A 25,860-nucleotide genomic window follows, 5' to 3' on the forward strand; every position below is an offset into this window, starting at 1 on the left:
TGTATCCTTCCCTTCAAGGCTCAGGGGTCCAAGATTATCTTCTGTGTCTGCGTTAATTGGTTTCCCTTTTCTTTGTTGAAGAGGGTCTTTGCAATCCTTCTGCCTAGTCCGCCATCTTGCCAGAAGCCTTAGGAAGACAATTTTTAAAACTCCAAATAAAATGAAGAAAGAGATTAGAGTGAAATTAACAGATATAGAAGACAGGCAAGTCAGATTTCAACACAGAGATAACAAAAGTACCCAAAAGAAGAAGAAAAAGCAGCAAGAAAAACAGAACACTAAGCAATAGTTCAAAAAACTTTATTGAGGATTTGAAACTACATATTGGAAGAGCATTTCATACAACTGCTACATTGACCCAGAATAATCAACACATTACTAATAAAATTATTAGACTTGAAAGAAAAAAAAAGCCTTTGAGCATTTAAGTAAAAAGACCATGTGACTTACAAGGTAAGAAAAAATAAGACTCTTTAAGGCTTAAATAGCATCACTTTATGTCAGACTAAAATATTCAAGATACTCAAGAAAGAAAATGAGAGCCTTACACCCAGCAAACTGATCTTACACCCAGCAACTGATCTTCAAGTGTAAAGGGTACAAACTAAATTGAATATGCAAGAACTCAGGTAATATTGTTCCCATTAAATATGCAGAAATGAGTCTAAATGAGGGTATGGTGCAGTGAATTACTTTGTATGGCTTTTCTAGCCATAGTCTTTGTAATTCCCACCAGATTACTGGGTGGGGCCATGCAAATAAGGTGTATAGAACTCTAATGTGAGGATTGGTTAGTTTTGCTGTTGGCCTAAAATGAGCTCTCCTAGAGGCAGAAAGGGATCTGATTTCCCATCAACAGAGAAGAAGTGGAGGTGAAATGGAGCACATCCTCAGACCTGAGATCCTGTGCTGAACCTTCTTGGCAGAGAGATGCCTGGATGGGAGACTCTTGGCTGAGAGATGGTGGCAGTAGAACCAAGAGGCAAGAGACAGTGCAGTGGGCTTTCCAGACCATGGAGCAAGAACGCTGAGTGCCCTTGGGCACGAGGCTTGCTGGCAGACTGGGGTGCACCTAGGTGTATCTACTGGCAGAGCTAAAAGAGCTTCATAATATTTGTCCCGGGGGGGAGAGGCCAGGCCAAGAGGCTAGGGACCAGAGAGGCATTATCTAAGGGCATAGCAGAGGGGAGACACTCCTGATTGAAGAACTATGTCCTGAATTGTAACCTGTTACTTCCTTCATAAACCCCATAACTGTATTATTGGTGAGTTCTGTGTGGCCATTACCATTAATTATCAAACCCAGCAGAGAAGGTAAGTAGTGAGTGCCATGGGAGGGACAGTTGGTGTCGGAACTGGTAAAGAGGCTGGAGGGTGGCAGCATGTCTGGCCTTATAGGAATAAGCCTTGGGCTGTTGATGGTTATTCTGTTTGCCCCTTGTGAGGCTGGAGGAGGTCAGAAGATGCCGCTTCCAGTGAGGGTAAAAGGGAGGGATTAAATTATGTAATGGTTAACAGTGTACATACAGTACTATTTTCAGTAATCGTTATTAGTGATGGTAGTTTAGTGCTATTATTCAAATACTGTATGTTAAAGTGGAATAAAGCAAGTGAGTAATTACAGGATATCATCTCCTATGTCTTGAGAACCAGGATTCTCAGTGTGGAAGGAAACATAAGCACAACGTTGAAGAGGTGCAGTAAAAACCATGAAATCCTGAATTTGAACTGGAGAATATCAGCATGCACAATGACCAACTAATAGCAATGAGCATCCCAGATTGTGGATTTGAAATACCACTTTAACCATTCAAAGAAACCAGGGCTTTCAGGACAAATAGCTGATTCCAGGTCTGAAGCAGAAGATGCACAAGATGGCCTTAAACATTCTGATATCCAGACAAGGGACCTGCTAATCTCAATCAATCAATCTCTCTCTCTCTCTCTGTCTCTCTCTCTTTCTCTGTGTGTGTGTGTGTGTGTGTGTGTGTTTATGGCATATCAAAAGAACTCAAGAGCTAACTTGAAAAGGCTACCTCTCACTGGTAAAGAAGCTATAATTTGAACTCAGTATAATAACAATTACAATACATTAAAACCCCTCAAATATGCTTAACTTCACGAATTCATGATACATATAGATAAAAAACTGTAAGTGGTCACCTTCGTAAGGATGACAGGGAACTAACTAATTCATTATCTTGAAAATTCCGTATATGAAAGGGAAGAATCAAGCATTTATCCCACCTTTTTATATCAACTATATCAATGGGTAACCAAGTAGTAGATGACAGATAGCATCTCTTATAAAACTACTCCAGCTAATAACTGCAAATAAAATCATAGAATAAGAATATACATTTTACAAACTCTGATTAATTAACAGATTTAGGCAATGATCATCAGTAACTGCCATTATCAAAAAAGATGAAAATCAGACATATGACTCCTGATAAAAATATATACCACTGATGAAAGTCTTGCCAAAGATATGGAACTTGAGTCAGATGAAGCCTTTAGTCACCAAATTGCAGGAAGTATAGAGGACAAAAGCAAATATTTATCTGTTCCATGTTAAGAACTATACAAACGGGATGGCTGGAAAAGCTGTTGAGTAACAGAGACTGAAGATGTAAGACATATCAAGTTTTTTTTTAAAAGTAGGCAAAATTAAACTGCCAAATGAAACACAAGGAAGTCATTTCTATAGAAATCAGGATAATGGTTATGTTGGAGGCGTGGGGGTTGTGTATGAGATGGGGTACTGAGAGACTCACTGGGGTGGCTGTCAAGGTGACTGAGGAGCCCTGGTGGCACAGTGGTTAAAGCACTTGGCTATTAAACAAAAGATCAGCAGTTTGAACCCACCAGCCAATCTGTAGAAGAAAGATGCGGCAATCTGCTTCCATAAAGATTTACACCTTTGGAGACTCTACAGGGACAGTTCTACTCTGTCCTGCAAGGTTGCTATGAGTTGAAATCAACTTGACAGTGGGTTTGGTTTTGGTTTGGTCAAGGTGAGTAAGGTGGCAGTTTCAAGCATATTCACTTTATAATAATAATAACAACTCTAAAAGCTACACATTTGTTTCACTTGGTTTTCTATCTGTGTTTTTATTTTACAATAAGTAAGGTTAAAAATAAATGATCATTACAAATTTTCTTTAACATGCTGTTTTTAACAAAAACATCTAAAGAAATTTTTGAAAGATTTATTTGTACCATCTTGGTCTTCAAAAGTTGTAACTCTTCTTCTTTTATGGTCTAATAACCAAAGCTACCTATGTGCAGATATATGAGAATGTCAGCCAAGAGGGCAAATGGGGCTAAGACTTAACTCACAGCTGTCTGCTAAGCTTTGTGCCCTAGCATGGGGCTGCACCTGCCCAAAGGAAGGGATGCCTTTATCTAATCTTCACAAAGGCACAAATAGACTTGAAAATCATGAGGCTTACTATCTATACTTCTTCCCTGCATTTCTTCATTTATAAACTAAGCTTTATTCATTCTTTATTAAAATCAAAGCCCTAACATTCTGAGTCAGACTGCAATAAAACAAATGACAACAGAATCAAGCCCAATAAACTTAATTCTGAAATCTCAAAAGCCAATTTATTATACATCTAACCACTTTTTATCAAACTATTTCACAGAAATAGAGTTTCTGATTTAGTTTGAAATTGTGCCAGTCACACCTACTGCAATAGTCCATCCTACAGTCTTTTACCTTCCATATCAATAAGTAAAAGTAACAAAACAGCCACTGACTCACGTTCCCAAGTATTAAAATTATTTCTTTTAGGCTTCAGATTGCTTAGCTCCTTCTCTGGCTAATCTATCAGCTTCTTCATTCCCTAGAAATCCTGAATGACCAGGAACATGCATCTGTTAAAATAAAAATTTTCCTTTTATTAATTTTTACACAAGCAACACATGATTATATTCTCATTGTAAAAAATTTCAACAATATAGAGTATACTGAGTAAAAAAAAACTTACTTTCACAGCTCCTTACCCAATATAATTCTAAACAGTATAAAGTACATTCTTACAGACCTTCTTTAATGCATTTATTCAATGTATACATTTATAAAAAATCAGTTTTCTACACAAACTGCATCTTTGCCTTTTCCTCAGTTAGGAACGAGACTTGTCAAGCTCTCCATATAAAGTGCATGCCATGCATGTATATGTGTGTATATATACACACACACACTTTATTCTTTTTAACTGCTAAGAAAGTATGGATGTATTTATTTGATTAATCATTGTTTACATTTAGGTTACTGAAAGACAAATTCAAGTGTTAGGTTATCAAACTGACAATTCCCCAGTATTTCTGGGGAGGTAGAGAAATGTAGGTTTGAGACAATGGTTGTCATTTAACTTGTTGAGTACTATTTAGGGGGAAAAAATAAAATAAAATTACATATTATAAGAGCTGTTACATTGTGGGGAATCACAGTCAATGTCATGAGACAAAATGTGTATGAGCTGCCATATGGAAAATGAGTGTGCTCTGTAAACTCTCACCCAAATCAAAAATTTAAAAAATAAAAATAAATCAAATCAGGAAAAAAAATCATTATAAGAAAAAACTTCCATTTTTAGAAAAAGTCATGTTAGTAAGGCTATCATGCATAACTTAAAAAAAAAAAAAAGCATTATATAAATTCATTTTGTTTAATATTATGACTAATTCTGAAGAAACCAATAGGTTTGTCTATTACAACTCGAACAATAATGAAGTATGCCTAGCCCATTTATTACTATGTATTAATATAAAAATGAAAAGAAGGTAGAATAACCCTCAAATCATGCTGCCAGTGTATTCTGTATAAAGCAATATCCTCCTTTTAAAACAGCGAAATTATAAAGAATCAAATTTGTTTTAATATACATTATGATATTAATTTCATGGAAACAATTATTTTAACCTCTTAATTCATTAAATCATTTATATAAGCCATCAGTAACTCTAGTTAATGTAAAACATTTTTAAAAATACTCACCCACTGAATATCCATGTCCTGAGTAAGTTTGTCAAGTTGAACAAAGTCCTCTTTGTTGATCACCTCTTTCCCTGTGCTTGTTCTCCATCCATTTTTCTTCCACCCTGGAACCCAATTAGTTATGCCTAAAAGAAATGCATACTCACAGATTAATTTCATTATTAGCTCTACTTTCTTTTTTGCCTCCATTCTAATTTTTATTAACTAGTCTTACATTTGTCCTTCTGTTTCCCTCTCCCTCCAGGGATATTTTCTTACGTATGTTCCATAAAACAATACATGCTGTTAGAGTCTCCAATTGGTGGTTCAGTGGTAAAATTCTCCTCTTCCATATGGGAGACCCAAGTTCGATTTCTGGTAAATCCACCTCTTGTGCTGCCATCACCCATCTGTCAGCAGAGGCTCACGTGTTGCTATAATGATGAACAGGTTTCAGTGGCACTTCCCAACTAAGACAGATTAGGGAGAAAGACCTGGCAATCTACTTGCCAAAATCAGCCAATCAAAATCCTTTGGATAACAATGGTCCTATCTCCAAGTGATTGTGGTTGCAGTCTATTGTGCACAGAGTCACCATAAGTCAGTGATCAACTAAAAAGAAGCTAACTTCATTCTACAAAGAACATCCTGACATATTCCCTAATTTCTCTACATCTAACCTAATCTATTAGAAACTACTAGGAAACATTGCTGTTATCTCAAACCAAAATCTACTGATTACACTATTTTGTGGCTGAAAGAATTCCCCTATATAAGAGAGAATAATTTTACTCTAGACATGTCATCTACTTCACACCTGGGATTCTGCTGCACCAAAATAATGTGAGCCTATCAAAATGGTTCAGATGAATACTTCATTAATGGGAGACTCCCAAAATACTAAAGAAGAATTAGTTCTACCCACACAAAATTCCCTGGGAAAATCATGACTAAGTGGGATTCGTACCAGGTATGCAAGGACAGTTCAACACTAGAAAATCAATGTAATCTACCACATAAATAAAAAACCACATGATCCTATCAACTGATACAGAAAAGGCATTTGATAAAATCCAACATCCTTTCCTGGTAAAAACTGTCAGTAAAATAGGAATATAAGGGAAATTCCTCAACATAATTAAGGGAATATATACAAAACCTACAGCCAACATTACTTTCAAGGGAGAGAGACTGAAATCATTCTCGTCGAGAACAGGAACAAGACAAGGATGCTCTTTATTATCACTATCACTCCATATAGCACTGGAAGTCCTAGCCAGAGCTATAAGGCAAGAAAAGGAAACAAAAGGCACCCAAAATGGTAACAAGTAAAAGTACTCCCTATTTGCAGATAATATGATTCTATATATTGAAAATCCCAGAGACTTACAAGACTACTGAAAGATACACTCCTTGGAGAGAACAATCATGGGAGAAAGAAGGGCTGTTTATGCACAGGGAGATAATTCAGGGGGCAAGAGTGCATGGAGGGATGGACACAGGGAAGAGGTAACTACTGGGAGGAAGTAGGAGGGGAGCTATTGCATTGGGGTAAATTGTAGTCAGTCATGAGACAAAGTGTACATGAACTGTTGTATGGAAAATGAATTTGCTCTGTAAATTTTCACCCAAATCACAATTAAAAAAAGAAGACTACTGAAATTAATAGAAGGATTCAACAAAGTGGCAGGGTATAATATCAGCATACAAAAATCCATCGGCTTTGTCTACTCTAACAAAGAGAACTCTGAAAAGGAAATCAGGAAAATAGTATCATTTATGGTAATCACCCAAAAGACGGAAGTACTTAGCAATAAATGTAATCAGAGGCACAAAAAAACCCATACAAAGAAAACTACAAAACGCTACTGCAAAAAACCAAAAGAGACTTATATAAACGGAAGAACATAGCATACTCATGGACAGGAAGATTTATCATTGTGAACATATCAATACCCAAAGCAATCTATAGATATAATGGAATCTCAATCCAGATTCCATCAACACTCTAACGGGACAGAAAAACTAATCATGAACTTTATATAGAAAAAAAAACCCTAGATAAGCCAAGCACTACCAAAGAAGAGTAAAATAGGAAGCCTCACACTTCCTGATCTCAGAACCAACCATATACCAGTCAGAATAGCCTGGTACTGGTACAACCACAGACACATAGACCAATGGAACAGAATTGAGAACCCAGAAGTAAATTCACCCACCTGCGAACAATTGATCTTTGATAAAGGGTTAAAAACCCATTAAATGGGGAAAGAGATAATTTCTTAAACAAATGGTGCTGGTAAAACTGGATATCCATTTTAGAAAAATGAAATAGGATCCATATATATCATATACAAAAAAAAATAACTCAGGAGGTACCAAAGACCTAAATGTAAAACCTAAAACCATAAAAGATTGTGAGAGAAAAAATAGGGGCAAACAACTTAGGGTCCTTAGTTTGTGGCATAAACAGATTATCAAACATAACTAAAAACTTACAAACAGCGTAAGATAAAATAGATGACTGGAATCTCCTATAAAAATTAAACACCCACATCAAAAACCTCCTCTAAAAGAGTAAAAAGAGAACCTATATACTGGGGAAAAAAATTGGGGCAATGACATATCAGACAAGGAACAAAGCTGTAACATTTATATTAAACTTCAACACTTCACCAATAAAAAGACAAACAATCCAATTAAAAAATGAGCGAAGGACATGAACAGACACTTCACCAAAGAAGACATTCAGGGGACCAACAAATATATGAAGACATACTTGTGATCATTAGCCACTGTTGTTGTTAGGTGCCATGAAGTCAGTTCTGACTCACAGCAACCCTATGTACAACAGAATGAAATATCATCTAGTCCTGCACTATCCTCACAATTCTTGCTATGTTTGAGCCCATTATTGCAGCCACTTTGTCAATCCATCTTGTTGAGGATCTTCCCCTTCTTTGCTAATCCTCTACTTTACCAAGCATGACATCCTTCTCCAGGGAATGGCCCCTCTGACAACATTATCAAAGAAGTTAAGACCAGGTCTGGCGACTCTCGTTTCTAAGGAACATTCTGCTGCACTTCTTTCAGGACAGATTTGTTCGTTCTTCTTACAGTCCATAGTATTGTCAGTACTTTTCTCCAACACCACATCAAGTCTTCTGTGGTCTTCCTTATTCACTGTCCAGCTTCCACACGCATATAAGGCTAGTGAAAATACCATGGCTCAGGTTAGATGCAACTTAGTCTTCAAAGTGGTATTTTTGCTTCTTAATACTAAAGAGGTCTTTTGCAACAGATTTTCCCAGTGCAGTATGACATATGCTTCCATGGGTGTTGACTATAGATCCAAGTAAATAAAATCCGTGATAACTTCCATCTTTTCTCCATTTTTCATGGTGTTATCAGTCCAGTTGTGAGGATTTTTGTTTTCTCTATGTTGAGATGTAATCCATACTGAAGACTTAGCCAGAGATGCAAATAAAAACAACAAGGATTTATCTTCTCACCCTGGTAATAACAGCAATGACCAAAAACACAGAACAACAAATGCTGGCAAGGGTGTAGGAAGATTGGAACTCTCATACACTGCTGATTGTAAAATGGTACAACCACTGTGGAAAACAGTAAGCAGATTCCTTCAATTGTTAGAAATAGAGATACCGTATGATCTAGCAACCCACTGATAGGTATATATCCTAGACAAATAAAAACCATGACACAAATGGCTATATGCATACCTATGTTTATAGCAGCATTATTCACAATAGCAAAAAGTGGGAAACACCCTAAGTGCCCATCAACAGATGAATGGATAAACAAACTGTGATATAAACACACAACATAATACTACACACCATTAAATAACAATGAATCTCTGAAACACCTCACAATATGGATTAATCTGGACATTATGCTGAGTAAAATAAATCAATTAGAAAATGACAAATACTGTATAAGACCATTATTATAAAAAGTCAAGAAAAGGTTTATACACAGAAAGAAACATTCTTTGATGGTCACCAGGGATTTGGGGAAGGAAGGGATTGATAACTAGATAATAACCAAAAAAGCAAAACCTACTGTTGTTGAGTTGATTGTGACTAATAGGAACCCTGTAGGAAAAACAGGGTTTCCAACACTGTAAATCTTTACAGAAATAGACTGCTTCATCTATCTTCTGGTGGGTTCAAACTGCTGACCTTTTGTTTAACAGCTGGGAGCTTAACTACTGTGCCACCAGGGATCCTTAACTAGATACCAAAAAAAAAACAACAACAAACTCACTGCTGTCGAATCGGATCCAACTCATAGTGACCCCTCCTTGGCTTTCCGAGTGCTATCATTACAGAATTAGATTGCCCAATCTTCCTTCCGAGGAGTGGCTGGTGGGTTTGAACTGCCAGCCTTCTGGTTAGCAGTCAAATGCCTTAGGCATTGCACCACCAGAACTCCTTTAACTAGATAGTAGGCATGTATTCACTTAAGTGAAGGGAAAGGCAATACACAATAAGGCAGAGGGTAGCATAACATGAGCAAGGTGAAGGAAAAACACTGAGAGGTATGCAGTAACAGTAACAGACAAGTGTTTATAAGTGGATACATAGGGAGCTCTGGTAGCATAGTGCTTAAGGCACTTGACTGCTAACCAGAAGGCTGGCTGTTCAAACCCACCAGCCACTCCTTGGAAGGAAGATGGGGGCAATCTACTTCCGTAGTGATAGTGCCTCGGAAACCCAAGGAGGCCTCACTATGAGTCGGGTCCGACTCCACGGCACATAACAACAACAACAACATGGGTAGATATGTAAGCTAAATAGATATGGAATGGTGTATGGGAGTATACTCACAACCATATATAGGTTTGGTAGAGTATATTTCTACATATATATTTGTAGGTGATAAACACATTGAGGCATACAGTACAGCATACAGGGAACAAAGTTATGCAAACTTTTTAGCCATAACCAAACACCTTGGGGGACTGAGTCACTGGCCTTGAAGGCTTTAGACCATAGTCTCGGGGGACATCTAGATCGAATGGCATAACATACTCCTCAAAGACAATGTTCTGCATTCTACTTCAGTGATCAGTAACTAAAGTCTCAAAAAGTTTGCCAAGCAGCCATCACTACAGCTATTGGTCTCTTCCCATTAGGAGCAAAGAAGAGTGAAGAAAATCAAGGGCTCAAGGAAACAGTCCAAAGGACTAATGGACCACCCAAACCACAGCCTCCACTAAACTGAGACCAGAAGAACTAGATGGTGCCCAGTTACCACTACCAACCCTTCTGATCACCATAACAAAAGAAGATCTTGGATAGAGTAGGAGAAAAATGTAGAAACAAAATTTGAAAACATGAAAAAGACCAGAGTTACTAGTCTGATGGAGACTAGTGGGATCCCTGAGACTACGGTCCTTAGACACTCTTCAAGCCTGGAACTACACCCACTTCCACAGACCACCTTTCAGCCAAATAATAAAGTGAACAGTAACACCCATAAGAAACGTATTTCTCAGAACCAATACATTAACCATACAAGAGCAAAAGGGCAGCATCTGCCCAAAAACTAAGTTGAGAAAGCAGCAAGGGTAGAAAAGATGGACATACGAAAACAGAGAACCCAGGGAAGAAGTGCAAAGAGTGCTATTACACTGAGCAGTCTGTAACTAATGTCACGAAACAAAGAATGTGTGAACAGTTGAACAGGAAACTAATTTGCTGTATAAACTTTCACCCAACCACAATAAAATGTTCAAAACAAAACAAAAAAATTATTTGGGTAAGTCAGTCAGTTTAAGGTGATAAGCAATTCACATGTAGTAAGTCCTCTTTATCATTACAATGGCTCTTTAAAAGTAGGTTTACTTTCTCCATTTTGGAGATAAGGAAAATGAGGCTCCCAGGAGTTAAATAACTTGCTATGATCACAAAGGTGAAAAGGTCTTGCTTGAACATTCTGGTTGTTTTTTAACCTCTCTAGGTTTATGTCTTATGATTGCCCACTTTTATATTCTAAGTAGTGATTCTCAAACCTACCAGCCACTCATCAGAAGGAAGACTGGGCAATCTACTTCCGTAGAGATATTGCCTTGGAAAGCAGGGGTCACTATGAGTCAGAGATGACTCCATGGCACATAACAACAACAACCGTGATTCTAAACATTTCACTTTTCACTCAACCTTTCACTCAATTATGCCATGCTTTGATTTTTTGCAGATGCCTGAACTACTCCCTTTTCCTTTTCCTCAAACCTGCATTCAACCTTTAGTTCCCAGCCTGAGATGTCACTTCTTCCAAAAAGCCCTCCCAGACCACTTAAGCATCCCTCCAACATGGCCGCAGTCACTGTATTATTCCCTAAGAAGTACTTAGCATACTGTCTTAAGTTCTGTGGTAGTCAAGTTTGTGCGTCAACTTGGCTGGGCCTGGTTGGGTGGCTGGGCAGCTGGATGTAGTATTCCCCATGATGAGACTGGTAATCAATTCCATGGTGGAATCTACTGTGAGCAGCTGAGTAGCTGCCTTAGGGATGTATACAAGGAGAAGCCTTGGGGAACAGTCTCTAGGTTATGGTGCTCTTGAACCCTGCATGTAGTTGTGTCATTGTTCAGTAGCCTGCCCATGCCCTGCCAACGCTGGGATTTTCAATGGACTTGAATTAATAGCCTACTGTGTGGTTTGGTAACATCGGGACTGTGCTTTTCTACTTGTCAACCTTGGGCTTGGCAGCCTCAGCAGCCAGAAGCTAAGTGAAGAAAAGCCTCCAGCTCCAGTGGGCGGGGGGCAGGAGGCAGAACTGAAGCCCAAGGTTGAGAGGCTTTCACCCAGCCCCTACAGCCTGGCACTTTGAACTCGGACTTAAAAACCTCCAAACTGTGCTTCTTCAAGGCATCTCATGTGTGGTATATTCTTGTCAGAGCAGTACTAGGTAACCAGAACAAGTTCCTAACTCATATTTAAACTCTAAGTACCAAGAGAGTAGAAACCTATCTATTTTACGACATATCTACCTTCACAGCCTGGCACAGAATGGGAACAAAATAAGTACGTGGTAATTACTGGAGCAGAACTTGGATTCCAAAAAACTCACTCTTTCCTGGTTGACTCACCAATGAAGTACTATTCCCATTTACCATTCGGGTTCTGCCCTGTGACAGTACCTCCCACCAGGGAATGAAATACCAACATTTCCTTTTTTACTTATGGAAAAAACACTAGAAAAAATAAAATGTGAAGACTTACCATTTATAGTAAACATACTGTCCGTATACAGAACCAATTTACTGATGTTCTGAGCCTTTGCTTGTTCAATGGCTTTGCAGGTTGCCTTGAAGAAAACAAGTTGATAACCATTCCACAAAGGATTCAACTTTCAACAGGACTTCAAAATGGAAACACTCCTCCTTCTCTGTACTAGCTACAATGATCATACTGTCTGTATGAAATAATGCTAAATATGTAATTCTCCTGTTTACACATCAGTTTGCAATAAATTTTAGTTTTTCTAGAAAATTCTGAGTCTTCCGAGTTGTTACTTAACTCCAAACTAAGCTTCTTCTGGACTTTGACTATATTACATACATGTTGTTGTTACATGCCATTGAGTCAGACCCCTCCTTAGGTTTCCAAAGTGGTATCACTATGGCAGTAGATTGCCCAACCTTCCTTCCAAGGAGTGGCTGGTGAGTTTGAACCATGAGCCTCTGGTTAGCAGTCAAATGCCTTAGGCACTACGTTACCAGAGCTCCTATATTATATACATAGACAGTATAAAGTTAACTGATACATTCATTGTCAGTGCTAAAGAATGATGAACTTAAATTTTTAGTAGAAAAATGTAACTAATAACTTACATGAATTTCTGCTCTTTGGTTGGTTTGTCGCCCAGGAAGTCTAATGCCTACATTTCTGTTTCAAAACAATATGAAAGAAAATAAAATTACTAAGCAATTCTCAAAGTGATTCCTTACTCCTCTTAGTGGATAACAATTAGTGTATATTTATTTGAAATACAAAAGCACCGTATTTAAAAACATAGCCTTTACAGATGGAAACATCCTAAATGCCCATCAACAGAGGAATGGATAACCAAACTATGGTACATACACACAATGGAATACTATGCAACACTAAAGAATAATGCAGAATCTGTGAAATAGTGCATAATGTGGATGAACTTGGAGGACATTATGCTGAGTGAAATAAGTCAATCACGGAAGGACAAATACTGTATTAGTCCACTAATGTAAAAAGTCAAGGAAAGGTTTATACGTGGAAGGAAACTTTCTTTGTTGGTTACCAGCGATGGAAGGGGAAGGGAGGGAAAATTGCTAGATAAGTAAGAGACAAGTATTGATTTAGGTGGAAGGAAAGGTAATATACCAAAAACAAGTGACCAATACATTAACATTAAGGAAAAGGAAGACACAGAGAGGTGCACAAGAGATACAGAAAACAAACACTTTTATATATACAATACTACATTTTCAGTAATAACAAACATTAATCTACAGGTAGATACACAGGTAGACAGGCTTAAGGAATATACCCATGACCAAAAATAAGGCTGGTAGATGATATTTCTACATATGTGTTTAAGAATGTATGTGCTTTAAGAATGTCCATATAAATAGAATTAACAGGGAACAAAGTTATGATTATTTCTTAGCCACAGCCAAATACCCTGAAGAAGCAAATTATTAGACCTGTGGGCTTGGGTCATGGGGGACATCAAGGTCAACTGGCATAACACACTACACAAAAACATTGTTCTACATCCTACTCTGGTAAGTAATGACTGGGGTCTTAAAAGCTTGCAAGCAGGCATCTAGATGCAACAACTGATCTCTCCTCGTCAGAAGCAAAGAATGAAGAAAATCAAGATACATGGAAACTATTAGTCCAAGGCACTTGTAGACCACGCAAACCTTAGCCTATGATCACGAGACCAGAAGAACTAGATGGTGTCTGGCTACAACTGCTTGGAAAGGGATCAGTGCAGGATACTGGATACAGTAGGAGGAAAATGTGGAACAAAACTCAAAATCATAAAAAAGACCAGGTTTACTGGTCTGATAGAGACAGATGAAACCCCAAAACTATGGCCCCTAGTCATCCTTCAGGTCTAGAACTGAACTCACTCCTGGGGCTTCCAGCCACAAAATAGACAAGACATATAAGGTGAACATTTATATTAAATAGGTACACGCCTTAGAACAATCAATCATGGGAAATCAGAAGGGCAGTATTTATATACAGAGATAGCTCAGAGGGCAGAAATGCATAGGAAAGAAGGACACAGGAAAAAGCTAACTAGAGGGAAGAAGAGGGAACAGAGCTGTTAACATTGTAAGGATTGCAGTCAATGTCATGATACAAAATGTGCATGAAGTATATTACATGGAAAATGAATTTTCTCTGAGTTGAATTTCACCCAAATCACAATTAAAATAAATAAACAAACAAACACACCCTTTAAAAATTAGCCAAACTAACAATACTAACATTTTATGAAAGGTAGCATAGTATGGTATGGTAGAAGGAACACTGGAGTAGAAGTCAAAAAATCTAGGTTTAAGTCTTAGACCAGAAATATACTAGCTATGTAGTTTTGGGAAAGCCACTTAAACTGACACTCAGTTTGCTACCGGTGAAAACTTGAAGTTACTACTCACTCTTACGGGGTTTGAAGCTAAAATAAGATATTAAGGTGAATTATCTTTGTAAACTATAAAGCTCAATGTAAGTGGTATTATTACTGAGTAATTTATATTAAACATGTTTAACAATCTTGTAGGCACCTATTAATATTGGAAAACAAAGCTCAGAACTGATACTTGGAAACTTTAGAATAGAGTCAAGTCCCTACTTTACATTTAATTTTAGGGCTGTTAGTTACTACTGAATTTTTCACATCTGATTTTGTGCCTCTTGTAAAATGAAAGATCACCTCTAAACTCACATGTTTTCAGAGGAGTCATGGCTAAACCTCTGATGATATGATGGGTTCCAAGCCCAATGACCTGCCCCCTTTTGTACACTTGCAAAAGAAAAGACCTCCAAGTGTACCCTGCACTCTTACAAGGAGACAGTTATTTAATTTTGGTGTAAAAAATTAAAGACTTATGACGTTTTATAGCTAGAAAAGTAATGCTAAAATAATCTATCACTCTGAAGTACAAATCTGTTAGATTCAAATCAACATGAATCAAAGCTCTGCTTTTCTGCTACCTCTGCAAATGTTATTTATTTAGCAGGTCTTTCAAATATCCAAACAATAAACATACCCTGTCTCATCCTTTCATAAGTTTTGAAATAGTATTTAGTAAAGTGGGAAGCTTAAAAAATTTAGCTTTATTGGTTTTACTTACAAAGGATGGCCTGGCCCCCAATAAACACCAATTCCTGCTCGTGCCCTATTCCTTCCATTACTAGAGCAGCAGCCATCAGTGTAAACAACTACAAATTCACCTGTAAAAGGGAAATTTAGTAAGTACTGCAGGACCAACATTACTAAAAGCTGGAATTCACCTCAATAATATATTCAAGTTGAATTAATCTTTTAAATACAGAGAATTGTTTACAATGCTGTTGAAGTCCTGTCTAAGAAAACATTATCAATTTTTTTAAAAAAATTATGTTGTTGGGAATATACCCAGAAAAAGCATACATTAATCCAACAATTTCTACATGTACAATTCAGTGACACTGATTACATTTTTTGACTTGTGCAACCATTATGACTCTCCTTTTCTGATTTCTCCCCCATAAACATAAACCCACTACTCCTACGTTTCCTATCTTTCCAGTTGCTGGTGTCCATTTCATCCCATATAGATAGTTCTTAAAAGAATATAATGCCCAACATTAACAATTTGACCCTATTTGCTTAGAATTCACTCATGCTTTGGTCCCACATACCAGGTAAATTAAGCAGAACACAACTAGTTAGTAAAAGTCAAATATGTTGCAGTAAGAACTGCTGTTTACATCCTACACGAAAGGTGTCAAAGAATAGTAAAACTGTCCCTTTCTATATCTTAAGTTACTTTCACTATCAGGATATTGTCATTCCACAAAAACAGTGCCACAGTATCATGAAAATCTTGCCTCCCAGAAATTCAAGTCCTTTGAAAAATGTTAGAATATATATTTTTTCTTAATATAATTGCCACTAGTAAAAATTGGCCTGTCTTTGCTTCCTTCCATTAAGACAGAGGGTTAGATTATTGTATTAACGCTATTAAGCAAAGGTAGAAAAGTACTGATATGAAGGCACTCTTAGGTCACTGATGACCAACCAGAACACCATCAGCAAAGTGGTAGTGAAAGAAAGGATGGAACACCACATCCATAACCGGACTGGGGCTGGCAGTGCCGAGTAGACTGTTTATTAAAATACAGATGCTGGGCAAAGCTCCCTATTTGAACAGGAACTTTAATAATACTAATGTACAGTTTCTTCCTATTCACTTAATTTTATTTCAATTGTGAATATCTCTGTTATGTCAGGTATTATGTGAGGTGCCATATATGTTACACCTCAAGCAACTGTTAGTACATTGAAAATGGTCATCTCCAAATTACTCCATAAATAAATGCTTCAATTACTATAAGTAAATAACCAAATCAAGGGCACTTTTCTATTGAATTTCTTTAAACTATAAAATGGCTTCTTGAGGAAAACTTTGAACCTACATATACTGATTTATATTTTTCAAAAATGTTGTTGTTGTTATGTGTCGTCAAGTCAGACCTGACTCATAGCGACCCCTTCCTGGGTTTCCGAGGCGGTATCACTACGGAAGTAGATTGACCAACCTTATGCTACTTACTTATATTTTCCAGTCACACATGTAAAAGACAAAGAAGAAACTTACATATTTTAAGTCAGTAAATAAAATAACTGACTTCTGAATTTAAAGGAAGAAGAGAAAGTTCACTATCTTGCTTCTCAAAATAAGGTAAAGATCTCTTACTGTTTTGCAAAGATAAGAATATAAAAGCTTTAATCGTGGCGTTAATTATTAAAAACTCTGTCTAGGCCTTTCTTACTTGAAGCTGAAGCTCCTGGATTTTTCTGCCCTAGTGACCTAAAATACTACACGCATAAGAATACTGTTAAAGATTATGTTTTTCATTTATAATCTATATAATAGTATCCTTATGAACATCCAAAATATTAATAATTCTGTACCATGTGATCAATTATAAAAAGTGCTGATCTCAGAGATTTCTAATTAATCTTTTCAGACAAGATTGAGAACTAAGAACAAGGCAGAAAAGGACTAATAATGAAGGCACTCAGCTCAAAGTGTCCTAATTAAGACAGTGGGGAAAATCTCTACATCTTTTCATGATCATTATATCAAAAATAAAAAATCCAAGAAAGATATACCCATATAAGAAAATCTGTCTTTGCTAACTGAAGGTATGGATTCTGTATTTTGTTTTACATGCTTTGCACATGGTTCTGAGTTTTCATCTTCCTCGCGGAGTCGCTTATTTGTTTTTACTTGAGATTCTTGAGCATGTCTATTTTTCTGTCCTGAAAGAAAGAAATTTACTTGTAAGTCAGAAACAATGAACATAATATGAAATTTTTTTTTAAAAGAAATCAATCAGTTTAGCAAGTCATTTAATATGACTAAACAAGGCTTAAATACTCTTCTGTATGTGGCCCTACAAAGAAGGAATGACTTATGAGAGAGTATACCATCTTAAACTTTGTTGTCCTGTGAAATAACTGAAAAATTTTCATGATAGGTTTAGTAAAGGCAACATCAAGATAATATTAAAGATTCTGTTAAAAGCAAAATCTGGAGATACTAAAGATCCCAAAGATTCTTAATTCTATAGGCATCAGAGATATTTTGAAAATCTGAGAGGCTCTTTCCCCAGGAAATACACAAAATATCAAAATTTTGTATAGTATTGGTGGTATCTATGGTTCAGAGTCCCTTTCCCTCCTAGGAAAAAAAATACCTGTATTGCAGGGATGCTAAGTTAAAAACCTCAGGAAAATCTATCTTAAATAAACAGGTAATGGGGTAGACTAAGAAAGGGAAATAAAACCAGAAGGGTAGATGAAACTGGGTCCCTTCAAGGTCAGTAATGTTGGTGTTATTTCTTCAGGGCCCAGTCATGGTGGATTCATAATCCCTGAGGGTTCTCAAACACTTCCTTAGGGTTATCTGGAAGTAGCCAGTATCTCATTTACTCTTCAACATTATTATTGCAGCTAAAACCAAAAACAAACCCACTGCCATAGAGTTGATTCCAACTCACAGTGACCCCATAGGACAAAGCAGAACTGCTCCATTGGGTTTCCAAGGCTGTAAATCTTTATGGAAGCAGACTGCCTCATCTTTCTCTTGGAGAGTAACTAATGGTTTGAACTGCTGGCCTTTTGGTTAGCAGCCAAATGCCTTAACCAATGCACCACCAGAGCTCCTTCATGGCAGCTAAAGTAGAGGATTAATTAGACCAGGATCCAAAAAATCATAGTTAGAATTTGAGTTCAACCTTTTATCCATCAGCTGTAATGGTCAACTCACTTAAACCTTCCAAGCTTCTGTAAAATGAGGCAATGGACTAGATAATCTAAATGTGTTTTCCTACATTATCATTTTATACAGTAGAAAGAAGGGTATAGAAAGAGCAACTAATTTTATTTACAAAAGAACCTCCTTAACACAACCTAATAGAGATGACTTTTAGCTCTAAATCCCTAAAACAGGAAAAGAGACATGGTATACTAACTTTTATTGAATTCCTGCTAGATCAGTACAAACCAAAATCTCTAATCTAGCCTATCTCCTCAATCCACACTTTTCAGAAGAAAGCTAAGGTTATATGGCCAAAATGTAAGTGAAATCAGTATTATATATACATCAATCTTTGCGATTTCCACTCTACTGTAGTTTGAATTACCTTATAATTGCCTTGAAAACATTCCTCTAAATACTGTGTTGTTGTTGTTATCAGGTGCTGTTGAGCAGAACTCAAATACACATGTACAGGTCTAAGTGCAATTCTATAAAATCTTAATATACATATTGGGTTTTTATTATTATTATTATTATATAGAAGGATAAACTGTACTGAAAGTTTTTAAAGAATAGAAAAGATACTGAAGGAACAGGAGACCACATGGATCAGGTGATTTTTACTTCACAAAATAATTGTGGTTTCCCTTTGAGTAAATTAGTCATTAATCAGTTTACATAAGCTACAGTAACCAGCAAATACCTCAATAATCCTAAAAAGAGGATAACTGCAATATTAAGAGGCAGAAAAATCGGATAAGGGGCTAATACTTTTGCTTTTATACAGTTCATGAATATCAAAGATGTTAAATCCCAGTTTATATATCTAACTCATTTGAGTAAGAGATCTCTATAAACTTTTAAGTAATATTCATAAATATAAAGAACTATTTTTCCCTTAAGGAAAGATTTAGAGTACTTAACAGAAACATGTATGTGTTAGAACAATTGAGATATACATAAATTACTATTTACAAAAAAATCTCTGAAAATATTAAAAACTCCACAAATAACAACTGTCACACTTTTTGAGGTACAGTGAATTAGTTAATATGGCCTTTCTAGCCATAGTCTTTGTGACTTCCACACAGTGATTGGATGGATCATGTACAAAAAAGTGTATGGAACCTGTAATGGATGGGATTATGTGTCATCTTGGCTATGCCATTATTCCCACTTGTGTGGTTGTCCACAATTTTGTGATCTGATGTAATTATTCTCCATTTTGTGTGTTATAAACCCTGACCAGTGTGTGTTGATGAAGTGGATCAGGTTATGTTCATGAGGTTTAGGTTATGTTTGTTATGGTAATGAGGCAGGACTCCAAACCAAAACCAAACTCACTGCTGTGGAGTCGGATCCGACTCATAGCAACCCCTCCTTGGATTTCCTAGGCAGTATCACTATAGAGGGACTCTGGTAGCATAGTGGCTAAGACACTTGCCTGCTAACCAGACGGCTGGCAGTTCAAACCCACCAGCCACTCCTCAGAAGGAAGGTTGGGCAATCCTACTTCCGTAGTGATACTGCCTCAGAAACCCAAGGAGGGGTCGCTATGAGTCGGGTTTGACTTGACGGCACATAACAACAAACAAAAACAACAACATCACTATAGAAGTCGATTGGCCCATCTTCCCTTCAAGGAGTGGCTGATAGGTTAGAACCACCAACCTTCTAGTTATCAGTCAAATACCTTAGGTACTATGCCACCAGAGCTCCTGAGGCAGGATTAGGGCAGGTTAAACTCAAGTCACTACCCTTATTCCAGCCACCACTCTTGCTTGAATCACATCTTTTATCTTGCAAGAGATGAAAGTAGAGAAAAATGAGCACAGAGAGAACCTGACTACCACCAAGAAAAAAAAAGTCAGTAGCAGAGTGTGTCTTTTGGACATGGGACCCTGTGTAGACAATCTCCTAGATCCAGGACAGAAAGTGAGCTCTGATACAGGTGACGGTGACAAACAGTAGCAGCAGAACCAGGAGACTGGAAGGAGACAGCCCAGTGCCCTTCCTAGCAAGAAAGCTGAGCTCCTTTGGGTGGCAAGTATGCTGGTGGAACAGGGTGCCTCCAGGCATTTGGCAGAGCCAGGCTCACTGACTGATACAGTGAGAGCTGAGAGCCTTCAGGCAGGAGGCTTTCTGGCAGAGTGGGATACCTCTGGACACTACTAGGCAGAGACAGGCTTGCTGACCCAGGGAGCAGAGCAAGAGAACTGAGTGCCTTGGGGCTGAGGCCTACTGGTGGAGCGGAGTGCCTCTAGGCACTTATTGGCAGAGCTAAAAGAGCTTTATAACACTTGCCTGAGCAGGGCAGAGGGGCCAAGAGGCCTGAGAGGGCTGCCTATGGGCAGGTAAAGAAGAAGCTATTGCAACTTAAGAACTGTATCCTGATTCATCCCAGATCCTGAATTGTCACCTTTTACTTCCCTAATAAGCCCCATGATTATGAATATTGTCTGAGTTCTGTGTGGCCTTTGCAACAAATTATCAAACCCAGCAGAGCAGCAGAGTACCATGGGAGGGATGGTTGGTGTCAGAATTCCTAAAAAGGTTGGATAGAAAAACATGTCTGACCTCTGAGTCATAAGAATCAGCATTGGGTTGCTGATCTTGATTCTCCTTACCCCTGGTGAAATTATAGGAGGTCAGATGACTCTTGCACACCATTTTTATACTTTCAAACTTGCTTTCTGGCCCAAACTGATTTCCCTATCTGGATAGAAAATGTATCTGTCACTTCAGAGCCTCCTTTAAAAGCTGTTGGGAAGACAGAGGGTGAAGTAAATACACACTGAGGTGAGGTCCTTCAGGGATATATTCCTAGCATGATCTGCCTCTCCCTGAATTCTGCTTTATCAAGTATTGTGATGAGGATCCAAAGGAGTAGCTGTTCAAGATTTGAGCATATCAGTGTGTTCTGGGGGACTCTCCAAGAGAAGATGATTAAAACTATCCTCTGCTCAGTCTTAATCCACTGATGTAATATTTTTAAGTTAAAAAAAAAAAAATCCTCCATCAAGATAGGTTGATACATATTTTTAAATATAATTTTTAAATATATTTTTAAAATCTAAGGTGGCTCTACTCTAAAGCACAGTCACCCTTAGTCTTGTCTAATTGATGAATCGATGTCCCTTATACTAGACCTTAAACTTCAAATAACTATACTTTCTGTAACATAATACTGAAAGAAATTCAGATCATGTGACTCTGTCCTGAGTTAAAAAAAAAAAAAAAAAACACCACACTTACACATGCAGCAAAAGCACCTACACTCAAAAGAACTAAACTCATCACTTTAAAACTGTAGCCCTCTCAATCCAACAGCAAGTACAAGTATTTTTAAAAATACAAGGAATTATGGTGTTAGTGAAGACACTAAATGGAGATGGGAGATGTGTATGTTCTGGCTGTCTCTAACACTATTACTGACATGAAACACTATTCTTAATTTCTCTGAGCCTTATTCCTAATTTGTAAAATGGAAGCAATCATCATATCTTCCCTCTTGGCCTAGAGGGTAGCTCTATACATCAAACAAGATCATGGTATGAAAGACTTCGAGTAAGTTAAAATGTAACACTGATATGATAGTGACTACCTTCTGAACCATCAGGGCTCACAGAGTTCCTGACAAAGGCCCAGGCCTCATCTTCAGAAGCAAACTTCTTAAATCTGGCAGCAGGAAACCGGTCCACCTGTGTTCTACATTCATTCCTGGAACAGAATGTGCTATGTTACTTCAAGCTTCCTTCTTTCTTTTACTTAACCCATTTTTAATTAATAAGATTATTTTCTTAAATTGGGAAAATCTGAAAAGGGATAAACTTAGTTCCTTGAGAACAGAGTTATGTCTTACTGTGCATAGGTTTGGGAGCTCTGGTGGCATAGTGTCTAAGGCATATGACTACTAACCTGAAGGCTGGCAGTTCAAACCCACTAGCCACTCCCCAGAAGGAAGGCTGGGTAATCTACTTGCTAGTGATACCACCTCAGAAACCCAAGGAGGGCTTGCTATGACTCAGATCCGACTCCTCAGCAGTGGTTGCGGTGCTTTTTTTGTGTGTACAGGTTTATATTTCACATCCAACCCTACATCTTGTATCATGCTATATACCAGCCACATAGCATGCCAGAACCATAGGCTCTCTCAAACACAAAACCAAAACCAAAACACACTGCCATGGAGTCAATTCCAACTCACAGCAACTCCCTTTGGGTTTCTGAGGTGGTAAATCTTTGCAGAAGTAGACTGCCCAGTCTTCCTTCCCCAGAGTGGCTGGTGGGTTTGAATCACCAATCTTCTGGCACTATGCCACCAGAGTATACTAAAAATTTGGGGTCTTTAAAAAAAAAAAAGTAGAAATAACTTCACTTCAGCAAAATCCCCAGCTTTCGAGATGCTTCTTTCTCAATACCACAGCTGATGTGCACAGGAAAACACAAACACACATTCTGATAATAAATCTTGATATCATATAGTGAGAAGAGTACTGGTCTTCAGAGTCAAAAAACTGGGGTTCAAGTGCAGCATCTGTGACTTACTAGCCCTGTGAACTCCCTGACCATGGTAATCACAGCCGAAAAATGAGAAAAATCACGCCTACTTCAAAGATTACTATAGGGATTCAATTGCAAATAGTAGTTCATAATTTCTTTTTAAAAACACAACGAAGATTAAATTAGATATTATCTGAGTCCCAACTCTATGTTATTTGGTACGAAAAAATGTTGTAATAACACTGGTTGGGACTTCTGATACACTTATTGAAAGGGAAGCATTAAGAAGCTGCCACTGGTCACCTTCAAACTATCTGGGTCATTTCTGATAGTCCAATAAAAATTAAATTTGGTTGAAGTCTATAACCCTGTGAGTCGGCTGGGCCGACGTTAGCTCAAGATCGGCAGGAGACATAACCAGAGCCATGCGCTTCTCGGACTCCCCTATTTTCTGGATGCCAGGGGGAAAAGGGGGCTCCTACCTAAAAACCAAACTACAAATATGAGGGTCCCGGCACATATGGTTTAGCAGTCTATAGCAGTAAACTACCATGTGGCATCCCCGGGAGGCAAAGCTTGTCTGTGAAAAACCAATCGACAACAGCTTCCTCGGTTCCTGCTATTCCGTAGATTAGGGAAAACGAGAAGCTTGGAAGAGAGTAGCAGCTTTGGTAAAAAGTCACTCACCAAGTTAGAAAAACCCCGGTCTTGCGGCCCCTTCTCACGGCATAGAACATTCCGAGCCCCCCACTGCCACAGCGACTGTAGCTCACAGTAGCCAAAGCAACTCTGTGAGCAAGAAAGAAAAGCTTGGTCATTTCTCACTCCAACACAGGGAGAAGCATCTTGGCTCCTCTGCTCACACCTGAGCAACTTGAAAATTACATACACACTTCCGGTGGCAGTGGCGGCGCAGAAAGATGGCGTAGTACTTTGGCAAGGGCCACCTGATACTGAGAGTTGGGGCTGGTCCAGGAGCAGAGACGGAGTCACGTGGGAGTAGGCCCTGCGGCGCAGCGGAACCAGGCACGGGTTAGGCGGGGTCTGAAGCAAGACCGAGCTAGGAGAGGAACTAGGCTTGAAGCCGGGAGGGACCTGGGCTGGGCGGGGCTTCGAGCGGAGCAAGATCCAGAGCCGAGGAAATCGAGATCTTAGCTAGGTCTGGGGTGGGGCGAGGCTAGGCCAGGCGCGGCAAGGAGCGGAGCCTACAGTAGTCCTGAGGCGGGGAGCTGGATGGTCTTGGATCTTACAGAACCTACTCATCTTCCATCGGGAAAATGAGTCCTGTTGCTTTGGTATTGAGTCTTCTACTGTCCGTCCCCTATTGAAAACAGTCTGGGGAGCATTTCCATCGTTCTTTTAGCTAATTCTCACTTGGCTGCATAAAGGTCACAGTTGGGTAATTTAAAAAATTACCGCTGCCCACCACCCTGTTTGGAAAGTCTGACCTGAAACCGAATTTTTGGGCTAACTGAAAAAAAAAAAAAAAAAAGCATTTCACTACAGCGCAAAGGCCAGCTTCTGAGTAAATACTGTTTGCTCAATTGAAGATCAAGTGAAACCAAATTTTTGGTCCGGAGCCTTGTAGTTTTTTAAAAGTTCCCCAGGTTATGCTGTTGTGAACTTTAGATTGGAACCATTGATAGTGTCTCTTTGCCTGAGTAAGCCAGGACACTCATTTTTCTAACTTTTAAGGTGTGTGTTAACTGGTGGGAGGATTTGATTTGTGGTTGAAAATGATGGAGAATGACTGGAAGTTAAAAGTGTACTTACTACTAATGTACTACTACTATTGTCTAGGAGCTCTGGTGGTGTAGTGCGTAAGACATTTAACTGCTAACCAGGAGGCTGGGGGTTCAAACCCACCAGCCACTCCTCGGAAGGAAGGTTAGGCAATCTACTTCGGTAGTGATCCCACCTCGGAAACCCAAGGAGGGGTCCCCTCACTCCAGGGCAGTGAGTTTGGTTTGGTTTATTATTGTATACTTTGAGAACTTTGGGTCCACCGTTTTTGGCTGGCCACTTTTGGAAATACAATTTTCGCTTTGTACATTTCTTCCTTGGTAACCAACCTATATTCAACCACCAAGTCAGAACTTCTTAGGACTAGGTAAGAGTTATGGAGAAATGATCATTTTAAATTCTGAGGGCTTACAATGAATAGAACAGTCAACGTTTCATTATCAGAGATTATGTTGTTGCAGTTTAACTCTTGCTTTCATAGGCAATGGTGTTTGCACTGATCACATGCATTGAGAAATAAACTTGGGCTGGAGGTAACGCTTCTGGCTTTATATCCTAGTCATCCATTAACAATGAAATTTCGATATGCTCAGGAGTTTGTTATTACTCAGACCATGTACATTAATTATGGAGAAGTAAAAAAATGGTTAATTATTTGAAAGGCTGGAAAGATTCCATACACAAAAAAACTCACTGCCATCCAGTTGGTTCAGACTCATAGTGATCCCCTTTGGTAAATCTTTAGGGAAGTAGATTGCCTGGTCTACCTTCCATAGAGTGGCTAATGGATTTGAACCACCAACCTTCTGGTTAGTAGTCAAATGCCTTAGGCACTATGCTACCAGAGCTCCTTCTGGGAAAAATAAACCAAACCAAACTTGCTGCCATCGAGTTGGTTCTGACTCATAACAAACCCTCATTGGGTTTCCCAGGCGGTATCTCTATGGAGGTATATTGCCCAGTTTGCCCGGTCTGCCCAATCTGCCTTCTGAGGAGTGGCTGGTAGGTTTGAACCACCAGCCTTCTGGTTAGCAGTCAAATGTCTTCAGCACTACACTACCAGAGCTT

At 38.4% G+C, this 25,860-nt stretch overlaps 1 protein-coding gene across 1 annotated transcript; it reads right to left on the reverse strand.

Annotated features, from left to right (window-relative positions):
• Positions 1-3,798: 3,798 nt before the first annotated feature.
• Positions 3,799-23,867, reverse strand: LOC103211915 (ribonuclease H1-like). Its single transcript, XM_007957893.1, has 8 exons — positions 23,737-23,867; positions 22,151-22,266; positions 17,397-17,546; positions 15,370-15,469; positions 12,853-12,907; positions 12,242-12,326; positions 5,012-5,136; positions 3,799-3,885 (listed from the first exon to the last, which is right to left on the reverse strand). Exons 1-8 carry the CDS (start codon positions 23,865-23,867, stop codon positions 3,799-3,801), a joined length of 849 nt encoding a protein of 282 aa, XP_007956084.1.
• Positions 23,868-25,860: the final 1,993 nt, after the last annotated feature.

The sequence above is a fragment of the Orycteropus afer genome, unplaced genomic scaffold, assembly GCF_000298275.1.
Source record: "Orycteropus afer afer isolate SDZICR_OR568_19922 unplaced genomic scaffold, OryAfe1.0 scaffold00821, whole genome shotgun sequence".
Lineage (NCBI taxonomy): Eukaryota > Metazoa > Chordata > Mammalia > Tubulidentata > Orycteropodidae > Orycteropus > Orycteropus afer.